The 24197-nt window shown below is 37.9% G+C and overlaps 1 protein-coding gene across 1 annotated transcript; it reads right to left on the reverse strand.

The window, feature by feature from the left end:
- Positions 1-3345: 3345 nt before the first annotated feature.
- On the reverse strand, positions 3346-19238 carry prpf3 (PRP3 pre-mRNA processing factor 3 homolog (yeast)). The gene is made up of 17 exons (XM_084090107.1): positions 19036-19238; positions 18152-18309; positions 14619-14749; positions 14306-14461; positions 13909-13995; positions 8451-8713; positions 8173-8291; positions 7885-8072; positions 7611-7777; positions 7329-7411; positions 7046-7189; positions 5643-5742; positions 5173-5286; positions 4351-4469; positions 4165-4242; positions 3992-4053; positions 3346-3650 (listed from the first exon to the last, which is right to left on the reverse strand). The coding sequence occupies exons 2-17, from the start codon at positions 18294-18296 to the stop codon at positions 3501-3503; spliced, it is 2106 nt and encodes a 701-aa protein (XP_083946233.1). The 5' UTR covers positions 18297-18309; positions 19036-19238; the 3' UTR covers positions 3346-3500.
- Positions 19239-24197: the final 4959 nt, after the last annotated feature.

The following is a 24197-nucleotide window of genomic DNA, read 5'->3' on the forward strand; positions in this document are numbered from 1 at the left end:
CAATAGTTATGTGATCATTACTGGGTCCAAAAGACACACACCAAGGGTCAGTGTGAGTGGTTTAATAAATCTTTGCTTAGCAGTCAAGATCTCTCTCACATACTAAGAAACACAGAGCCAACTATCTGCTTCAGGTCTTATTCATGTCCATATGGATGATTCTTTTGGGGCCAGCTCCTCATTGGGGGAGAAAGGGATGACAATTGGTAGATTGTTATTTGGATAGTTTCATGTATCAATAAACATTTCTGCGCTTCCACCAATGTAGAACTAGCGGCTACAACTGCCACTGCAACGAAAGCCATGGTGGCATTACCAGTAATGACGAGCCTGGTCCCTGGTCCCAAGTCTACTTCATATGTACACTTCAGGAAGCTCCATATACCACAATGCAACACGATTGTGACGTCAACGTTTTTTTTTTTTTTTTTTACCTATTGTTGGGGTGGCAACGTAAGTAAATTATTATTTGTTTTTGACATATTCTGAACAGGCTATGAAGAATTCCAGGATGTCTTGCCTGGATGTAGATGAACACTTGGTGTTGTTATTGCTGAATATGAATCTGAACAAACCAACAGCTGCATTCCACCCATCCACTAAAGAGCTATCAAAACAAATATCATTTCTGTTGTGATAACATACACGGTCTCATAATTTGAACAATTCTGATCTTACAATGGACTGATCTTAACGTGTACTGCTATGGCTGCAGTTGCATTACTAGAATCAGGCTCTCTTGAACCAGTAGTTTTTTTAAGGAGGATTTGAGTCATGGGGTTCACACATTGCTGTTTACAGGTACAAAACATGACAAATTGGCTAAAATCTCACATTCAAATGTTATATTTGTGCTGTAACAAACACTGAATAAATCATAGATTAAACAGTTTGATTTCAGGGTATTGTCAGCTTGCAGGGTTCTGCTTTAGAGAACAAAATCTCCCAGTGTTTCCAACACCAGTGTTCTACAGCCGCGCTGCATCCTGCTAATCCACAGCTCCACAAAGCTTATTATTTTACTGTTGTGGCCCTGGATTAGCCACAACAGTACAATATTTGGATGTTTCCTTGTGACACACACATTTCAGGTTTTGGACTTAAAAAATTGTATGGTCTTCCCTCACTAACTTCACTTCTACTTAACTTTGTGGACTCTGATGTACATATTTGCTTTCATTGAGCAAGAGCCCACTACTGGTGGAAAATATAATTGGTTTTAAATAGAAAAGCCCTAAGCTTATTTATTATTTACAAATTTTCCTTATGAATTTGTTGTACACACCATTCTACAGGAATGCTTGGTCTGTTGGGGAATAATAATACAATGATAAAATAATAATGACAATACAATTAACTGTGGCTTTGTAAAACAAAAAGTGATCTTAACCCTCCTATTATCTTTGGGGTCTATTTAACCCCATTCAGTGTTTAACATCTCTAAATACATAATTAACAAACCAAAAAAATTAAAGACGTTTCCTAATTTAATGGGGACCTTCCATTTCTTTTCATAGTTCCATTCCATTTCATTTTCATTCTTTTCATCTTTTCTTTTTTCAAGAACTATGATAGTGGAGAACCTCATGTTGTCTAGCCAAAAATGGAAGGTTATTATGGTCCCACTTGAATGACAGGGTACAGCGGTGGCCAAATTTGAAAATTTGTTGATTCACATTTTTCTAGATTATTGTGCAGAGTGATCAGAGACATTTTACCTATTTGCAAAAAGCTTTATCACGAAACCCCAAATTTCACTCTTTTTGTCCTTGGCACCAAATGACCAGCTAACATCATTTTACTAATCATATCATCAGCACATGATTGCTATAAAATAAAGGAAGAAGTGCTTCCAATCATTGTGTTCTTCTGTTAGCAATGGTTTCCTCCAAAGATGTGCAGCCGTCATCTTTGCATCAAAATGGTCTCACATGCAAGGAAATAGCTGCAAAGAATTTTGCACCTTAAAGAACCATTTACCAGATCATCAAGAGCTACAAGAATAGAGGTTCGACTGCAGTGAAGGCTTTAGGACCTTCCAGAGTGTCCAGCAAGTGCCAGGCAGGAACATCTCCTGAAGAATCAGCTAGGGAATCGGGAACGCTACCATGAGTCCTGTGTCGTGCCAACAGTGAGGCATCCTGAGACTATCAATGGAGTGTCAAATTGACAACAAACCTATCCTTGATAAAAGAAATTGTATGATATGATAAAGCAATTAAAACACCAAATATTTTATGAATTGTATGTCAAGTCACTGACATTTTATAGTGATTTGCTAATTTGTCCATAGTCGTGCAATAGGTATTCTGGATGTATAAGGTGGGGTTAGGGGGTTGGTGGTAAACATAAAGAAACAAAGTACCTGACTTAAACCTTTGAAAAAATACAAATAAAAATCACATTCTGGGGGTTTAAATTGCTGGGGTAAAATTTACCCCAGTGAGTAAAAAATTTTGGTAGATTTGAGGGTAACAGGAGGGTTAAGGTAGCTATAAGCATCATACCATTAAATCTCCAAGTGGAACACAGTCTTGGTGAAGAAAGAATGTCTGGTCCAAATACTGTTGTACCACCACTGCATCTTTGGGAGCATATCAGAAGCATTTATCTAGTCTAGCAACTGGAGATCAAGTTTTGGCACTAGAAATAGCCATGGTAGTATTCTTTAATAAAGTCAATGTCTTTTAAATTAGTTGAAATTACGTTATATATATCTCTTAAAATTAAGTATAACTTTCTCAACAAACAAACAAACAAACAACTTTCTTTTCTTTTTTTGCCCAAGCTTTAATGATCAGCATTTGGTTGGTTGCACTTTTTGCATTTGATTTCTTGACATGAAATGGGGGGGGATAAGAGTATGAAAAATAAATGTGCCATGAACATAAGCAGCCATGTGTTCTGTCACTTTCTATTGGACATTTGAATACGTGAACCAAAATAAAAATCCTTCTCCATTCTTCAGCCATACTAAAATCAACACTTTTGTGTTATAGTGAAACCAATACTCTTGTATCTGCTCTCAAAAATGTCTGTCCAATCAGTAGCAAACTACACAGTAACAATGAACTTATTTCAGGAGTGAGGCTTACTTACTGAAAAGACTTGCTTACTTAGCACTCAAACCAGATGGATCCAAGGTAGAAATCACACATCACAGACTGCACAGCCTACACTATAAAACTGTTACAAGAGATACAAAACCAGTGTCCACCCTTGTTTAAGCTGCCACCACTGTGAAGTTCTGCAGCAGTACACATAAGGGTTAACATCCTAGCTCATTTCTTAAGCCTTGCATTGTTTCACACCTATATTGCAGGTACGCAAAAGTCAATCATCCTCTTACACACTCAAACTATATTTACATATACATCTTTATCTCTGCCACAGTCAATTCCACCTCTCTCTCTCTCTCTCAAAAAAAAAAAAAAGTGTGTAAGGTCCACATGCCACTCTCCTCTGTTCTTCTTGTTGTTCTTCAGAGTTCAGTCTATATCTCAGTCGTCAGTTGTCTCCAGAACACTCTGACTCAGAGCCAAGTCCCAGTAGTGTTCGGTGCCATGCTTCTTAAAATGTTCCCTAGCCATGTTTTCCGTTGGACACTGCTTAAACTTAACCTCCCCGTAGCTACGTTCCTTGGCTGTACCCTGAGGAATAAAATGTATATATTTAAGAACACAAAGGATTAATAAGAAAAAGGAAAGAAAAACATAATATTTACTTTGAATTACTTCATATCACAATGTCTACCGCAGTAAAAAAACATGAAATGGTCAATAACATTATTGATCATTATTTTGCCATTTATTGCTGTAAAGCTGCTTAGAAACAATCTATATTGTATGAAGCGTTATTTAAATAAAGGTGATTTGGCTTGAATGAAACAGCAAAAATAGATTATTTCTATTACAAATGGTGAGTAATGAAAGTAATGCATAATTTTCAGTAAATGTTCATTTAATTACATACGAAACGGGTATGCATTTACCTCCCAAACCAAGGTGCATTTATTATTCTTCCTGGAACCCTCATCATCTGAATCTTGAGGTTCTAAAAAAAAAAAAAAAGCAAAAGCATGAAAGGTCAAAGGTTAGCTCCAAATCACAGCTCAAAAGACTGATCATAAATGTTTAGCCTTCAGTCACTCCTATTTCCCCTTACCATCTCTCTTGGAATTTGGCTCATCCCATTTAATCCTACTCAACATCAGTCGTTTAAACTTCTTCTGTGACTTGGGTCCTACAGGGAGGAAGAAGTCGATTAAAGATAAATAATGATCCTGAAAAAATCATTTAAAAACATCCGTGAAGATAATCATCTATAGAGATTCATATCACATTCACCAACCTCCCTCCACTACTACGATGTTGAGGTCTCTGTGCAGTACTACAGTGCCAGTAAGGTACAGTTGGTTTGCATTGGCCTCCACCTTAAACTTCTTGGCTGGGTTATACAGATTTCGGATTCTGCAGGCAAAGCAGATAAACCACTTGAGTAAATAACAGGATATAAACTGGCCATGCTATATGTATGTTGTTGTGTGCAAGCAGCAAGAACAATGCAATTACAAGTCAACAAAGCTGAAATCATGAGAGCAAACAGAAAAAATCTGTATTGAATGTGACGCAACAGAACAAATTTGGACTGTGATATAATAGGCCTAAGTCAGGTAGCACCATAATAATAACTGGACAGTAAAGTAAAACTAACCAACTAGTGTCCTTAACTACTATCCAGGGTACATCACACAAAGTTGGTTGAGACAAGAGAATATCAAGAGTAGGAATATCCAGTTGAAATCTAGTGGCTAATTTGAATAAGCTAAATTACAAAATAGTTTTTCGATAGTTTAATATTTTTGGCCATTGACTAATTCTCATACAGTTGCATCATTTAATTTTTTTGATGACTACTATTATTCTGAATTGTGGGCTTCTCTATTCGCATTCAATTCAGAATGCAGCTTTGTGGAGCTGTGATTAGCAGGATGCAGCACGGCTGTAGAACACTGGTGTTGGAAACACTGGGAGATTTTGTCCTCTAAAGCAGAACCCTGCAAGCTGACAAGTGCCTGAAATCAAACTGTTTAATCTACGATTTATACAGTGCGTGTTACAGGACAAATATCAAATCTGAATGCAAGATTTTAGCTGATTAGTCATTTTGTACCTGTAAACAGCAATGTGAACCCCATGACTCAAATCCTCCTTAAGTTTCTTCACTTTCTTCTCTTTCCTTTGTTCTGTCGTGAGTTTGCGTGCTGCATTTGCCTCCTCATGGGCCCTGAACATACACAATAAAACATCACTCTATGCAAATCAAACATGAAAGAACAAAAGTAATAAAAGTACAAAAAGTAAAGAAATGCAAAATGCAAAAAGCGCACACATTTGGATTCATGCCGGGTGAGAGAAATGCTCAAGTTTGTTTGTATAGCACATTTAATTTGTTTGTTGTATACTTTTATTCCTGTTCTGAATACACTTCAATTTAAAGGATTTGTTGTGGAGTGTTGGGAACTAAATACATAATTTATAATGATTGTAAATGTGTCATTATGACCAGGTGGGGCTTCTTTTCTGGAAAATACAGTACTATTGGCTTTGATGACAATCCTTTGTGCTTGTGAAACCACTCACTTCTGCCTCTTGGCCATTTGTGCTCTAACATGAGCCTCCACTTTAGTGGGGTCCTGCACAGCTTCCGTCCCCAAAACCCTCATCAGATTAGAGATCCGCACTGCACACAAACATAGACGCATGAAGATTGCATACACAGAGAAAAGAACAGAGTACAGAGCTGTAATCTAGTGGCTACTTTGTAGAAGCTAAAATATACAGGGTTCATACACATTTTTACCAATAAATTCATGACTTTTGAGGCAATATTCATGACCTAATGTTAAAATTTATCATAGTATATCTTAACTAAAATGAATGACTATTAATACTATTTGTTTTAGTAATAAGTACAAGGACTGTGCCAGATGCAGGGAACATAGAGTCACAAACATGGGGGGAATTCCCTTAGGTGACTCTGATAGGAGGGATGTTTTCATTTTAATGATGAATAGGGTATTAGGGTATAGGGTATGTACTGATCCAATATACTGATTCTCAACTGATTTATGTTTACTTAAGACATAACCAACGTGGTGTATGGGGATACTCCCCAAGACAAAGTATTTGGCCATTTAAGCGCAAGAAGCCACGAAAAAGAACTCAATTTGACAGAACTCGAGTTGTTTGCAAGGCCGCTTTGTGTATGCGCTTTGGCTGAGAGCGCACAGAAAACCGTCTCCCGAAGAGTGCGTGAGTACATAATGGTTTAAAATCACTTGAATGTTTAAATTGGAAAGACTTAAAAATAAATGAAAATAAAACACTCAAATCGCAATGTGCTAAAATGTGAAGCCATTTTTGCATCCGATAGAGAGAGAGATGACGTGGTACTGCTGAATCACTGACGCTGTTTTAAATTACTGATTTGACAAGATATTCTGAAAGTGTGGATTCATTTATTGATCTAACCAACAAGTTATAGTGAATTTCCCACATTATAAGAGTGTAACATGTGGGACTGAGCAAATCTATGCGCAATACACTTTTAATTTCTATATAAGGCCTTTTGTGGCGAGCAGGACGAGACCGAGGGCCGTGAGAGAGCGGCGCGAGGCCGGTGGCGTGATTAATGAGCGACACCTGCAAGACGCACCGGTCTCGTATCTATCGCGGAGGCATAAAGGAGGAGCGACGACAGTGAAGAGCGAGAGAGGACAGGCCTGGACTTATGTTGTGGTTTTTATGTTTTATTATGTGACAGCAGTCGTCTGTGAGGGGCTGCTGTCTTTTACTTTCGTTTTGTTGTTGATTTATTTGATGTCATTAAAGTCTTTAAATGTTCCCACCTCCTTCTTCCCATAACAACGAACTGCATTACACCTTTAATTGAAAAATACTAGTAATCAAGAATGAGTAGGTGTGCCCAAACCTTTGGCTGGTTGTTTGACATATTAAACATTTAAACCTGGCTGGTGATGTACCTTTGGGTTCCGGTGGAGGCATAAGACCCAATCGGACCTTTTCCTGCACCTCTTTCTGGCCTTCTCTACGTGTTTGTCTCCTCAACTTCTTTTGTTCTTTCTTAGTCAAATACACACCCAGAGTCACTGGCTTATCTGTATCCACTGAGAAAGAGAAGCAAAAAGACAAAGACAGAAATAGAAACATAAAAGGTTAGCCCAAATATTTGGATCAATGGGTCTTTTGAAATTCAACCAGTTTCTGTCTGCAGAAGGTTTTGATGTTTAATGCATGCATGGATACCTGGAGGGGCCATCTGAATAGGGTGTTCAAGTAGGTTGGTGACTCCGTGCAATTCCACCTCATCTAAATTTGTACAAGCAGATCTGAGAAAAAGAACAGAACTTTCACTCAATTATGTTATCAATTATCAATATTGGCATGACTGCCAGATTATATGGAAAAGACAGCCTTAGTTCTTCACAATGTCAATACGACTTTGGAATGGCACAATTTTTTTTTCCTGAACCTGTCTTGTATATTTTATAATTGTCTGTAGCAGATTTGAAAGCTATTGACTCTTACAATTCTATGTGGGAAGGCAAGATGTAGGAGTCCCACCACTCTATACGAGGAATCTCCCCCTCTCCCATCTCTTTCTTGGGGGCAATAAGAGCAAGTTTAGTGGAGGCCTGTATGCCTGTCTTCTTGGCAGCCTGAGCAATCTCCATCTGTAGCTTCTCCAGCTGAGCCTGAGGACAGAAATAATATTATTTCTCAGCTATTATTGAGCAAAGTCAAATTTTTAATCTGTGATTTTTTTTTTGAGTCAAAAATAAAGAGGGATGCTGTTGCCCACCTTGGTGCGAATGCGCTGGGCGATCTTCTCAAAGCGCCCCTGTTCATGGAACCTAAAGCCTTTCTTGGCTCTCTGTGCAGGAGTAAGTGCCACACGTGAGTCGAAGTAAGACGTGGATTCCAGGTCATCGCTGGGTTTTTCCTTTAACTGCTGCCGAAACTGTTCCCTCTTCACCGCTCTGATATTTGCTAGAGACAGAGGGAAAAAAATAAAACTGAACATTAGGAAAAATATATTTCAAAACAACAAAATGTGAGAGATTCATATTTCTGTAGCAGTGTGTGGTACCTTTTAGAGTGGGCATACGATGTGTGAGCTCAACTTCTTTCCCACTGGCATCAACAGTTCGTCCGAGCTCATCCAAAATGAGGGGAGTTGGCTTTGTAATCTCACGAGGCTCCACTTTACTATAAGCAAATATGAGAAAACTTTTAAGCGAATAAATTCCTCCTTAACATGAAAACACATTGCAATTTAATAAAAATGTTTCTGGGATACATGATGCCTGTTCCCAATATTCTTTATTATGTACAAAAATGACATTTCAACATGTTTACAACACTCACGGTGGTGCAATGCCCATGGCGTGCAGGTTGGCCAGGGCTACCAGGTTATGTGGCCCTGTGTTGCCCAAAGCACCCAGAATCCCTGGTTTCATGGCCAGTGTGGATTGGATCTTGGCCTGCAGCTCAGCTGCCTTGCGGGCTTTCTCTATAGCGTCATTCATGAAGTTAGCAGCCTGAGAGGGAGCGATGGACTGGGTGGCACCCCCCGCTGGGAGGTTGGAACGTGTAGAACTAGAGTCCGTCTGAGATTGAACCATTCTGGGCTATAGGAGAAAGAACAAAATTTGGTATACATTTTTAAAGCTTAGATGACAAAGAATGACAGACAATTAGGGACAAAAAAATAACATAATAGATAACAACATTGCTACTCTGTACCAGTAACAACATGACATTTATTATAAACATTGGAGTTTAGGGCTACACTTGATTGTTTTGATTATTGATTAATGTGTTAATTGTCTTCAATAAATTGATTAGCAGGATGAAAAAATTATTATAGTATTATATTATAGTTATTATTTATTAAAAATGTATAATTGGTGATTGCTTATTTTAAAGCAGAAGTTGGAACTCATTGGAACATAGTAATTATATCTATACCCCTTCACAAAAAGTCAGTAACACTTTATAAGTATACAGTAATTAAGTACTTCTAAATCATTTGCAAACTATTAGTAAATTCATATTTTATAAATTCTGGTCTTTACATTGTTAATATATTAATAGGCTACATACAAATAAATAAATAAATAAATAAATAAAGTACAGCACTAGTTTACTTGGAGTGTTTTGTTTGTTTTCATTCAGTATCCATTTTGAAAACTATTGGTTATTGTCCAGTGCGGTCCAACCTGGTTATTGTTATCGGTAAAATCCACTATCGGTCGACCTCTAATCTAGGGCGTTATAAAATAGTGGATCAAAAAAGTTACATATGGTGGCTATGTATTCCTGAGCCTCAACCCGGTGAGTGAACGGGACTATGAATGCGACTTTACGAGACTAATGATAAGTACAGACAACAAAATGGCGATATTTATCGGATTGTTGAATCCGATATTACAAAAACGATACCCGTTTGATACCCATAAAATGCTTAAATATTAGACATAAAAGAATAACAGTGCACACCACAACTATAACGGCACAGAAAAGTCCTTATTTAATAGCAATTTTGTATTTTCCATGACCTAATCTTAAGTGCGGAGTATTTACTCCTAATAAACATTACCAGCTCCTTTACTACTGGTTTAGAATACTGTACATCACTTGTATGGTTAATAATTTGTTAATGCATAAAAACCATTATCTAACTTGAAATATGAGCTAATTAAACAATAATTAGAGATGCACCGATTACAATTTTCTAGGCCAATTCCGATTTCCGATTTTTCATTGAGTTTGACCTGCCGATACCGATTTTAGCCGATTCCGATTTAATTTTTTTTCTAACCACTTTACAGCACACACAATTATTTATTTTCGATCTTTTCTTTAACCTGTTAACTGTCACCCCCCTTTTTTTGAGTAGACATGAAAATGCACATTTCGAACTTAAATGGTTGCAATTAAAGAATGCTTTGGTGTATAGATGTACAATTGGTCTTGTTTTAAAGAAGACATTTGGCAGATTTTTGTAGAAGTGAAATAAATTAAGAAAGTAAAACAGAAAAAGTTTTTATAGAAGTTTGAGTTTATGGAAATGTACAATGTAAAAAATTTAATTATTCATATTTTATATAAAATATATATTTTTAAAACCTGGGCGACTCTAAAACTGCAAAAAAAAAAAAAAAAAAAAAGCCAAAAATCTGAACAAGTTGTGTTTCAAAATTTAGGTTGATATCTCAAAAAAATTAGCTTTCAGTAAGATTTTGTTTGGGCGCAGTACCAAACTTTTTCACTAGGTGACAACCAGACTCCATTACTGCCCATATAAGGGCGCCTCCATTTCCATATGTGGTTTGAGTGATTTGAACCATTATTTCCACAATTTTCATACAATTTATGAAGTAGACATTCTATTCATAAGTAATATGGGAAGTTTGGCAGATTCTGATATGAATTCAACCTCTAAGAAACACATACAAAATTTCATTGCTATTTCAAAATAAAGGTCTGAACACGCCTTAGGAATATGAAAATATTATTGTTGCAAATTGATAAATTACGGCTCCTCTGTAATTTATTTTGAAAATCAGTCACCAATATAGTTTATAGTTTGTCAAGATTAGTTTAGGTTTAGTATAGGATATTATAGAGTGACAGTTAACAGGTTTTAACCCTTTCACGCGTAAGTTTAAAATATTCTAACTGACACCCCCACCCCCAGAGTGAGTTTTTTCAAGGCGAACATTCCCTTTAATGTTTCCATGGCGACACGTCACGCGATACACCCCAGCCACAATAATACTGTATGACAGATGTGTCGCTTTTATTTCGCTTTTCCTTTTTTATTCAAAATATTCACAAACTTGCTTACCATGTCATCAACTAGCCTATCTGATATTCCGATTCTCAAATACGTGTAAGTGGGTGTGTTTGGTCGTTTAAAAACCTTTATAAATAATCTTGACCTATAACATGAGATGGGCGCCGCAATGTTGTCCTGTCAGTCGGATTTACAGCACGTGAATTCATCAGTTTCTCCCGAAATAAATGCAAGAAAGTGGCCGGTGAACTGAGAAGAATAGAGTAAACTTTATAGTTACTTCCACTATGTTTGTCTGATATGAATAACATGTCGGCAAATTATATTTGAATAGATTGTTATTGCTGCTTCCACAGACATCAGTGTGTATTTTACAAACTCCAAATGTATTGTTTTACTCGTGCTTATGTGTATTTAAATATCTGAAACCTAAAATAAACATTATGAGGTTGAAAACACTGCTTAGTTGTGATATATGACAGCGCTGAATCCCATATATGAGACCTTTCCGCTCAAAAGGTTAATCATGCGGCGCCTGAGTGCATTTGACCGGCATAAAATCGGTATGTCAGACTGACCGGCCAGTCGCGTGGCCAATCACGTGAAAATCGGCCAATTCCGGTCACCAGCTGATCAATCGATGCATCTCTAACAACAATTTAATAATTAAAGTGACTATGAATGAAAAACTCTTGATGTATTAAAGCCACACTATGTAATTTTTCACCACTAGAGGTTGTTTATTCAAAACAAAGGCGAGGCTTGATGACGCCGCCTTGATTTCGTGGAATCATGGGAGTTGTTGTCTTCACCTCTACAGCCGGTGGAGAATACGACGGCACTCGGGCAGAAATCAAATTCATGGATGACCGGTAATGTATTAAAGATTTATTAACTTTACGAAAGCCGTTGGAGCGAAATGAGGCTGCTGGAGCAATTGCTAATGAGAGACAAGCACGACACTCGGCTCGAGAGCAGCGGAGCTTTTATTTCACCGCAGAGGCTTCAGCTTCTTCCAGTCATGCGTATCTGGGCTAACGCAGCGCCGTTTTATCATATTTTTTATCACATTTGAGTGTGTTGAAAGTTGTTATAATGCTACTCAGTGTGTTCCCTTGGCGGCTACTATATAAGACACTTGTTGCACACTGCAGTGAGCTAGATCGATATTAGGTATGGTAAAACATGGTACTTGCGGTAAATCAAGAAAACGAGATTTAAACAAAAAGATTAACTGTTGAGCTGTATAACAACGATTAGGTTTCTGTTGTTGAATGTATACACAGTTGCTCACCTGTCTAATAAAACATAATATATTAAAGCATCTTTGGTGTTTCAATGGTTTCTACAAAATAAATGTAGGGAAACGCAGGTATGATGGTCCGTGTCCTGGTTAAAACTGCTTATTTCTCTGGATTTAAACATTCTTAGAAACATTTGGGATAATATAAGTACACAAATCAACAAAATATATAACATTGTTCTAGTGTTTTTTGGATATTTTGATCCAAAAAAACTTACATAGTGTGCCTTTAAAGTAGGGCTGCACGATGTGTCATTTAAGCATCGATATCGCGATGTGCGAATCCACGATAGTCACATCGCAGGATGTGCGATGTAGGCTGATCCGTTATTCATTAACAGTGCGGGCCAGCTGCTCCCCGGCCCTTGACGCATGTGATTCGCGGATTAATTGCACATCTTAACCATCATAGAGTGAAAGTTTATCATTTGCATGTGTTTTTAAGTCCTGTCAGTTTAACAGGGCGCATATAAGAACGAGCAGAGCAAGAGCAAGAGCGAGAGAGCCCTGGCCGCGTGCGCGCGCTCACCTTCACCGTCTTCAAACAACACGAGCGCTGTCTTGCTCTCTCTCCCTCGCGCATATTAATCAAAATCAATTGACACGATGGTGTCGAAAAAAAAAAAAACTATCCAGTGATGAAATGTTTTCTGTGTTGACTAATCTTGTGCAATATCCTAAACTGCTGAGATAATTATACAACGCGTGCCGTAGACTACATGTCCGATTCGCGAACTAATGATTCATTTGAACCGATTCAATTTAATGAATGGTTTAAACCTATGGTTTAAACAACTGACCTGTCCAACACTGAACTCACGAGACGTCTGAATTGGTGTATAAAAAATCTGTAACACTTTACAATAATGTTCTATTTATTAAACTATTTAACTACATTAGTTAACATTTAATATTAGTAAACTGCACTTCTACAACATTGTTAATTTCAACATTTAGGCTATAGCCTTATTGAAATCAAAAGTTGTACAGTATGTGTTAACATAGTTAATGCACTGTGAAGTAACATTACCAAACAATGAACAGCTGTATTTTTATAAACTAAGATAAACAAAGATTAATAAATACAGAAGTATTGCTCATGGTAAGTTCATGTTAGTTACTAGATTCATTAACTAATGTTAACAATTCAAACCATATCCTAAAGTTACAAACAAATAATTTACTCTAATTTAAATAATACTCTGATGTTTAAATAATTTAAAATGAGAATGTAAGTGTGCTTACCCCATATTTGTTTGTAAGAAAAAATTAGATTAGATTTCATTTCATATCGCAATATATATCGCAGAAAAATAAAATATCGCAATGTCATTTTTTCCCAATATCGTGCAACCCTACTTTAAAGTAAAGACTACAGATTATAAACTACGAATTAACTGTGAACTAATAGTTTGCAAATGATTTATAAGCGCTTTGTTACTGTACACATTTATTAGTGTTACAGGTAAAATTTGAAACCTACATTTAACTTCTAACAAGAAATATTTTATTGCGCATATATATATATATATATATATATATATATATATATATATATATATATATAGTGAAAAACAAAATTACCTGTGATTAATTTATCAACAATCATAAATTAAATAAACAATAAATGCAAGGTATTTCTATGATTCCTTAGAGATCTTTTGAACACACAGGTAGTACAGGGCCGTTACTGTTAACAGGTGTTTGGTATTGTTTATTACCTGTGTAGAGGGCACAGGAGCCACAATACTTAGCTGTTTCTTTCTCTCCTCAATCTGCCGTGTGGCTGCTTCCATCATTTGCTTTATCTGAAAATAGAGCATCACAGATAGTATTTACGCTTGACACAGGCAGTCCATCAAAAAATATTCAATTATGAGCAATTATGTAGTGTCCTCTATAAAAAAAAAAGCTGTGAACTTTAATACTTTAAAGCACTAAGCAATATCTGTTTTACCCAAGTACTTACAAGTCATTAAATGTTCTAAATATTGTAGTGATCACACTTCATCCCATTACTCATTTCATTAAATTGTCAACATTTTATTGAAGTGATCCTGTGTGTGCTCGATCAGATACATCTGTCTAGTGTCTTCTTTTACTGATGGTGTGTGTTACCTGCATCTTGGTAAGCATGCCAGGACTCTCTGTAGGGGGTCCAGGTAAAACAGCTGGTTCGTCCACCTCCTCAAAGCGAGGTACTCTCTTCTTCTTTACCCCTGTATCCACACTGTGTCCATCCTTCACTCCTTCCACCTCATCTCCAAACACTTCCTAAAAAAAGAGAGGAAAAATAAAAAAGATGAAAAAGACAAGACATAGTCAGTGTCAGTTTCACAAAACAGTGACTTCAATTGATTCAGAACAGATTTAATTTCCTTAATAAATGTTCCTTCTTGCTCAGACATTGGAGGCACAGAAAACTCTATACCTTCAGCTCTCTTTTGCGGTTCTTCTCTCCAGCTCCTTTATTGCCACGGGAGTTTTTGCTTTCCTCAAGAGCTTCAAACAGACGCTCAACAAAGCTGCTTGCTGAATCATCAAGAAATGGCCTTAGCTGGTCTAAAAGAAGAGAGATATTGATCTTCATTAATGAAGAGTCTCGTGGAATTATCACTGCCTTGCCACAGAATATCAGCCACATAATAAAATTTGCTCTAAAATTATGAGTAATTCTACATAAACCAGTGAATTCTTCATAAATGTCATTGATGCCGTTTACACTGGACTTGACAAAGCAACCGCTACAAATCCATTTTGTTCTTTGTGTAAGAAGTAGTGTGATCGCTTGAAGTACTTCAGAAATAGAACAAGGCATCAGTTTAATGTCAGGAATTTGTTGTGTCGCGCTGCATCCACTGATTATAATGGGTTCTGTTTGCTTTTGTCGCATTGCGCCGCTCACGTCTGGTGTAGACATGGTGTTACGTTAAAAAATTAGATGGGATAGGTAAAGACTAGGGTTGGGTATCGAGAACCGGTTCCATTTTAGAACCGGTAACAAATTTCCAAAAACCGGGTATTCGATAAGACGCACGCATTACGATTCCTCTTATCGATTCCCGAATCCTCTTATATGATATCCGTTATTTCAAATGTAGGCGCACGGCAAGCACGTTCATAATAGAAACGACGTGGGCCGTGGGCGCGACGAGCATGCGGTGCGTGGCTCTCGTTTTTGCAGGCGCGCCTATGCCTCGGCGAGATGAAAACATCTCAACTTTTCAGAAAGCCGCAAGCGGTGCGCAGGTCATGTGACAAAAAACATCATGTTTTTTAAGGAGGCTGACCTTAAGCCTGGCGTACACAGTGCGAGTAAGAGTTCACACACTCGGGAGCTTGCTGACCCTTGCACATGATACAAGTCAGGTTAACCTGATAATCGTGTCAAAGCAGTTTGTATACGGCACAGCTGTACCTGTACATTGCAAGCCATTGGCAATCGCTTGAGCTTTGGTGAATGAATAAAACATGAATATTTTCAATGGTGTTGCTATAGCTTCAGATGAAAAAAAAGAAAAAAAAAGAATGCTGTGCAAATGATTAGGTGAATAGCAAAGAACAGCAAGGTCAACAAAAAAAACTAGAGAGTGTTTTTATGTGTGTGTGTGTGTGTGTGTGTGTGTGTGTGTGTGTGTGTGTGTGTGTGTGTGAGTTTGTTTTCATGACAACTGAGGACATTTTTATGATAACACACCTGCAAATGAGGACACTCGGGAAAATACGTGATTTATGAGGACATTTTGGGGGTCCTCATTTTTCAAATGGCTTTAAAAACATACTAAGCAGTGTTTTTTTTATAAATGTAAAAATGCAGAATGTTTCCTGTGATGGGTAGGTTTAGGGATGGGGCAGTGTAGGGGGATAGAATGTACAGTTTGTACAGTATAAAAACCATTACGCCTATGGAATGTCCTCACAAATCACATAAACATGGCTGTGTGTGTGTGTGTGTGTGTGTGTGTGTGTGTGTGTGTGTTAGAAGCCTATGTGATGTGGTTGTATGATCTGAGAACCCAGGAGACCCTGTACACTGGTCAAATTCAGGCAGACTCCACACATTTTTTAACCTGTTTAAAAATTATTGGGAGGAGCTCGTAAGGTACTTGGTTCAGCTCGTAGTTCCTCTCACACGATACAAGGTGCGACCATATGAGCATAAACGATTGACGTGCGCTTTCTCAGACTAGAAAAAAAATCACTTGTGAGCTCCTACAACAAACAAAAATCACACTGTGTATGCCCGTCTCGAGGACAGAAGAAACATTTCCAATTTGCGTGACAGACTTGTTTCTTCCATCTCCGCAGGCATTCACTCCTACCAGGGTTCCAGACTGTGACCATTTTTTGAGAATGTGCGAGTTAAAATTGTATGTGGTCGCATTTGTGCGAGTGCATGGTCATGTACTACTGTTAAATTCACGCATGCGCAACAGAACGCCGTTGTATCAGCAGCTGCTGCAGTCCGTAACTTATGGTCGAAGTCCACAGTAGTCGACTGTCGAGTTCACGCGCGACAATCGACTACTGTGGACTTCGACCGAAAACAGGATGTAAATACAGGTATGTGCGCTGGCTGAATTAACATCACTTTTATTCATATCTTTCACATCTACTGCAGTCAGATTCACCTGTGTTCACTCTGAAGGAATCATCTAACATGGCTGTGCACTTGTAATGACACATCAAGGATGTTAAGAGGCTAAAAGCAGGTTTAAAACTTGCCCCATTGAAGTCAACAGGGTGCAAATTTTAAAAAGAGGATAACACGGTGTAGGCAACACCGATTTTTGTCGTTGTTCTCTGTACTGACAGCACTCCAAATTTACCAAAAAATGAGCTCAATGTTAAAATTGACCGGAGTTCAATTTTAGGAGATTTTAAAATTGTTCAATTTTAAGTTCAAGTTCAATTTTAAAATTGTAGCCGAAGTAGCTCCGGCTACAATGTTCTTCTGCAAGACACTTGCAGTTTATTTATTAACTAACTTAAATCTGCACTGGCGGTGCGCTGTCTGTAAATCTCCTCTCTGTGTGATATAAACAACACACACACACAGGACTCATGCACACAGAATGCCGCTTCAGACAGCGTGCAGCCGCATTGAGTTCTCTTTCACGCTTGAACGGACAAAAACACACAAAAGTATGCCAAAATGTTCACTTTGTTGAGTATCCTCGTAAGCACAGTATTAAATTAGTTAAAAAGTGTTAAATGAACGCAAAGAGTTGTGACAACACCGGATGCTTGTCAGATCCAGATCCGCATTGTATGCATCAGATCTTAAAGCGACAGCAGCCTAATAAACCCACTTCTGTGATACATTAATGTCAAAAAATCAAATCAAAGAAAATTACAGTGAACACTGAGAGGTGTTTGATAACTTTATTCAATTTATGTATATTTCCTACCTAATAGATCAAATATTTAAAATATACTTTATGTTGTTTCTACATTAATTTGGAGATTAAATGTGAAATTATTACAATATAAAAAATATATTAAAAACTTTAATGTTAAGTGTGATTAATCGTAAATAGGCTAGTTAATTGTTTTAATCGATTGACAGTACTAAATAAAATACAATCAAACATTAAAAAACATATGTGGTGTTTTTTTGATAGTTATTTTTAATGGTTTTCATTTAAAAGATTAAAACTTTTTGCCAACATGAGGTCTTGTGTCACTGTCAGTCTTTTTACATCAGTGCAAAACTAGGGTACGCAGATTAGGACAACTATTCATCAGCATGCATTGATTAATTTCATGTTGTAAAAAAAACAATTTGGTGCGACCAAATCATGTGCTGGTGCGACCAACTGAGAAAGTTGGTAGCACCAGTGCAACCAGTGGAAAAGTTAGTCTGGAGGAGCCCTGCCTACAGTAGAACTGTAATTTCATTGTAATATGATATAGCAGGTACAGATATAACTTATATCAGTACATATAAGGCAAACATCTTACCTGTGGTTTTTCTCTTGTCCAGGCCTTTTCCCACACAGTGCAACGCTGCTGTGACCACAGTGGGTTCAGAAAAACCAAGGACCTTCTTTACTGTGCGTTCCACCCATGGCCTCAGCTCATCAACCTCACGCTTGGGAAGAGACATTCTGGAGGAAAATCTAATAGACAAACAAACAAAATGTAATACTAATGTTAATGTCACAGACCACTTTCAGTTTAACAGCTTATATTTTACATTAATAGATAAGTCTAATAGTTCATTTCCTTAACAACCGGATATTTATAAATGGTTCTCAATTATTTACGGTCTCAAATCACAATCTGCTTATTAGTCCCTCCTTTGAGAGTTTTCAGTCCACAAATCAATACATTTCAATAAATGACTGAAACCACAATAATAAATGGGCCAGAAAACAGTATAAAAACGTTTTGTATTTGGTGTTTGATTTAGTCTCAATTTATAAATATCTGTGATTCCAACTTGTGCACGCATTACCGATTTTTGCTTTTGTATAATTCTAAGAACAACAACGAAGACGATACAATAAAGAAAATGCATTACTTATTAGAATAAGTGAAACAAATATTATCAATGTTTTGCTGCGCAAGATTCAGTTCAATCGTGTTGTGTTACTGGCCTCAAGACCTAACGTTAAATCTGTCAGAATGTTACCAAAGTACCGAATGCATTGCAAAAAATATCATACTGTCCAGTTATTGACAGCACTCAAAAAAAGTACCAAGTTGCCGCCGTTATATTACAGTAACAGCTATAATTGTAGCAACGATAATTAAATGCCGGTAGTTATAAATTAGTTACCATGGTAATGTTTTAAAGAAGGGTGTCGGTAGCAAACGAAACGAACCTTAACACAAACACTTACCTCTAACTTTATTCAGCTGTTTTACAGCGACCTGGCTAAGTTTCCTCGTTATCTAAAATACTCGTCTTTTCTTCCTCTATACCAAATCACTAAAATAAAATTAATCCGATAGTTGTGTAAATAAGGGGAGGAAAAAGAACTGAAATGTTTCTAGACTTCTCTGCTCCCACGGTGTTCGCTGAACGTTTTCCAATGGCGAAACGGAAACGGAAGTTGCTGGTGAACGTTTCCTCCGGAAAGACATTGACGCCGGGCACACTGCTGACATCTGTCGACCTGGAGCGGAACATTTCGTTGTTGTTCAACATAACCTGCTTAAAATGATGTACTGATATACTGATATCATTAAACGTTATTAACCATTTAATGACCAAACACAGGAAAAAGGGAAACACATTTATTTGATGACAATTTAGTTTTTGTTTACTAAAAAGTGAAAACAGACTTTCTTAAAGCAACACTAAAGAACTTTTTTTACCTTAAAACAATTTTTCCAAAATCGTATCAGTGGTTCATCAAGTCGTAACAGGGTAAAAGGCACTTCTGGATTCGCTTTGCAGCCCTATATCTGCTATAACCGCACTACGCAAGTTTGCCAGATCGGGTCGCGTTTCTGTAGTTCGAATGAGATCATAAGAAACTACAAATTTGACTTGCTTTACAGCAAGCATTACAATAGTTATTATTTTTGTTTTTCTTCATTTCTGATGTCGCAATACATCATACTTTCATAAAGTCATGCAACATACTCTACCTTGTCTGTGGACATTTCTAAAGCCGGTGCTGTAGGCTATTTACGATTATTATTTACGACAGTGGTAATGGACAATTCCGCTTACAACCTGTAGGGGGACCGAAGAGGAAAAGTTCTTTAGTGTTGCTTTAAGGACACAATTACAATTGCTAATAATGTGTATTTAAAATGTTTACCTAACCATCTCCAAAAGTACTATAGACCAGGGTTTGTCCAATAGCTCTCCAACCCCAATTAAACACACCTGAACCAATATGATATGCTGTAGCCTACAGTCGTGCCCAGAATTAATCATACCCCTGGTAAATATGATCAAAAATGGCTGTAAAAAAATTAATCTGCATCGTTTATCCTTTTGATCTTTTATTAAAAAAATTGGCAAAAATCTAACCTTTCATTGAAGTAAAAGAATTGAAAATGGGGGGGAAATCACATTATAAAATAAATGTTTTTCTCCAAAACACGTTGGCCACAGTTATTCATACCCCTAGAATTTTTTATGAATAAAATATCTCTGAAGTATATTCCCATTAATATTTACCTTTTTTAGCACACCAGGGTGACTAGGAATATGAAATTGTCCAGCTATGACTTCTTGTTTCACAGGAGTTTATATATGAGGAAACACAAAGGCCAAATTCCCTGAATCATCCATCACAATGGTGAAATAAACATCAAAGATGCTTTGCCACAAGCTGCTTCTGCCACTGTAGGAACTACACTAACTATGGTGATGCAGATCTTCTTCCAAGATGGTATTCCTTGGAGCATCCACATTGTTGGAACCCTTCCACATCATCAGCAGGGATCTCAGGGTCTCAGGTGTTTCGCCCCTTAACCTGAACACCTCGAGTGGGGCCATGAAGACTGCCTAGCCTTCACCTGCAGAAGGATTCCAACTGTGGGCTCTCTTCAGCCACAGCCATCTTGAGCTGGACTCGGCTGCTGCAGCTATGTCTCTGGTGGCTTTCTTCAGCTGTTTCGGCTCCAGGCCCATCTTCTGGAGGAAGTAGCGCACCGATTTTGCTGGGAACCCGCGGCACCCGACTTCAATGGGGTAGCTGGTTGCATGCCACCCCTTTAAAGTGGCTTCGTCGACCAGGTCTTGGTACTTGGCTTTTTTCAATTGGTGTGACGTGGCTAGCCTCTCTTCCCAGGGCACCGTGAGTTCAGCAATTATGATGGATTTCGTGCTCCTGGCTAGCAGGACCATGTCTGGTCGGAGGGATGTCACTGCCACATCCTGAGGGAAGACAAGTTTCTTCTTCAGGTCCACTCTCAACTCCCAATCAGAGGCTCGCTGCAAGGTAGAGGGTGGGTTCTTGGCCCCCATGCCGGTCTTATGAGCCTTGTCTCCTTCCCTCACAAAGGTTGTGGACTGGGGCAGGTAGGCCTGCTTGTTGTTGGCTTTGACTCGCTGCTGTTCCACCCATTTGGCAATTTCCGTGAGGACCTTGTCGTGCCTCCATCTGTAGCGGCCTTCTGCCAATGCCCTTGGACAACCGGCCAGAATGTGGTTTAGTTTACAGAATGCTGCTCCACATTGGTTGCAAGATGGGTCTTCCTCTCCGCCCCAGATCTTTATATTCCTTGGTGTTGGCAGCAGGTCAGTCACTGAGCGCAGGAGAAAGCTTAGCTTAGCCTATAAAAAAAAAAATCAAACAACCCCTACATCACCACATGTTGTTTGGGAGGTTTTCAAGAAAAATGCTCCTCGCTCATCCAAGAACAAACTCCAGCATATTCAGTTGTCAGACATGACTGGAACTTCAAACAACACAGGGTTCTGTGGTCAGATGAAACTAAAAAAAGAGCTTTTTGGCAGCAAACACGCTAGATGGGTTTGGTGCACACAAGGATAAAAAGTACCCCATGTGTACAATTTAATATACCATTGGATCTTTAATGTTGTGGGCCTATTTTTCTGCTGGAGGTCCTGGACTTCTTATTCAGATACATGGCATTGTGGATTCTATCAAATATCGACAGATAAAAAATCAAAACCTGACGCCTTCTGCTAGAAATCTTATAATGGGCCGTGGTTGGATCTTCCATCAGGACAACGGTCCAAAACAAACATCAAAATCAACACAAAAATGTGTTAGGGAGCACAAAATGAAGCTTCTGCCATGACCGTCCCAGTTCCCTGACCTGAACCCTATAGAAAATGAGTGGGGTGAACTGAAGAGAAGAAGCACCAACATGGATCTGGGAATCTGAAGGATCTGGAGAGATTCTGTATGGAGGAATGGTCTCTGATCTCTGGTCAGGTGTTCTCCAAACTCATCAGGCATTATAGGAGAAGACTCAGAGCTGTTATCTTGCAAAAGGAGATTGCAAAAAGGTATTTAATAAAAGGGTATGAATAATTGTGGCCAACGTGTTTTGGAGAAAAACATTTATTTTATAATGTGATTTCCCCCCCACTTTCAATTATTTTACTTAAATGAAAGGTTAGGATTTTGCCAATTTTTTGAATGAAAGATCAAAAGGATAAACGATGCAGATTTATTTTTTACAGCCATTTTTGATCATATTTACCAGGGGTATGATTAATTCTGGGCTCGACTGTATATCATCCATCAAACTGCTTAAATTTAAAATTCTTTTTCTTGAACTTTCCTCTGCCACTATACAACTTGGACTATACAAACATGGAACAATGGTATTACCAGAGTTCAGGACATTTTACTGGAAGGACACTAAGTTGACTGTTCTATAACATTGACTGTGCTACACTGATAGTTATGTTGTATCTCATGCGGTAGGGGTGGGAGGGGGGGAGGGAGGGTGGTGTAAGTGTTGCTGTTGTATCTGAATTGTTACAATACCTCTTTTATATTGTTAACCTCTAATACAATAAAAATTGAGTACCAAAAAAACTGCTTAAATTTACACTAAATAAACTAATTAAGTATCACCAATTCACTAGTGCTGCCTGCATGTCTCCAACGGTTGGACCTTCTTGCTCAGTGCTACTGCTACCCAATGATCCACCTTGTCATCCCAATATAATAACGGTATTTTATCATGCTATGAAAATGAAATATTTGATTTGATCTGTTTAACAAGCCCTCTGAAATTATATTACATTATAAAATATAATTATCTTTAATATCATGAAAATGAGCCTACATTTTATGACTGGTTCACAAAATATACCATGCTAGTGTATTTTTGAAAATCACAGTGCAGTGATTATTTCTGCTTAGCACCTGATTGGCGAGGTTTTTGGTTCATGTCTGTTATTGTTCACACTGTCAGTCCAAATCCGATCATTTGTGTATCCGATTGAAATCTGATCTAAAATTATTGAAGTCCACACTGTGTATTAATTGCAACTGTTCCGATCAGATTTGTGTGTCCGTGCAGCTCCTTCTTCGTTTTCTGGAATATCTGCATTGGTTGCTATGATAATCACATTGCGTTAGTAGGTTTAAGCCAAAAACAGCAACAATAACAACTGCAACATAGAGGGGTTTGCTATAGAGATGTTGTCTTATTTATAACATGACATTATGCAGCCGCCGCGCTGGACTACTGCGTCTTATGAGGCAGCGGCAGAAACAGAAGCCCTATTCGGACAGGATTAGTTTCACAAGGGTAGATGGAGTAATGTAATTTTACCACAAGACTTCTGTAAAATTCGAACGGGATAAGAAATCTCAGTAAAACTAGCAGAAGTGGGAGCGGTAACTTGATTTACGAGTTTTTGTGCCTCTGACAAGTACTTTTGACGTTCTCTTTGATCAGAACGGAATGCTGAAAACACAGACTTGTCTCACCATCTAGAACGCAACTGAATGCTTTTTCAAGCGCCTCCATACTTGAAAAAATGCTGAAAACTGAAATGACGGAATATTTATGTACATATTTAAGATTAGTATTACCTGAGGTCATTTTTCCAGACCTTTTTCCAGAAGATAAAAGTCGCTGTAATCTTTACTTACATAGTCCGCAATGATTACTGAGATAGCACATTCAGACGGGTATAAAATTACTAAGAAGCTCGGGTAATAATTACTTTATCCCACTTCTCCATGTAAAACTAATCCAGTCCGAATAGGGCTTTAGGAGGCTGGTATGCGCTGCTTTATTCCGCACTGTCGTCTCCACCGGTTTTAAAACATGTCTCCATTATATTGTCTTCTGCTCATCCGGCACTTTGCAATAACACGCGTGAGAAAAACACATAAACCACGCGAAATCCAATGAGAGCGGTCAGACTGAAACGGATTTCCAAATTATTTTTTGCTGTTCACACTTGCTAAATCTGATCAGATTTCAATCAGATATGCACAAAAATCGGATTTGGACTGACAGTCTGAATGTAGCCTTAGTCACGTTCCATGTCATCTTGCCATGTCTTGTGCTTCCCTAGTCTTGTGTCAAGTCAAGTCAAAGTCAA

The sequence above is a fragment of the Abramis brama genome (genome assembly GCF_963993115.1).
Source record: "Abramis brama genome assembly, chromosome: 17".
Taxonomy (NCBI): Eukaryota; Metazoa; Chordata; class Actinopteri; order Cypriniformes; family Leuciscidae; genus Abramis; species Abramis brama.

Excerpts from the sequence above, each read along its gene's own strand:
- prpf3 (XM_084090107.1), bottom strand. The coding sequence starts at position 18,296 with ATGTCTCTTCCCAAGCGTGAGGTTGATGAGCTGAGGCCATGGGTGGAA. Across the intron at positions 7,778-7,884 it reads CCCAGCGCATTCGCACCAAG|GCTCAGCTGGAGAAGCTACA; the intron begins GTGGGCAACAGC and ends TTCTGTCCTCAG. Across the intron at positions 4,470-5,172 it reads GTTCACATTGCTGTTTACAG|AATCCGAAATCTGTATAACC; the intron begins GTACAAAATGAC and ends CTTTGCCTGCAG.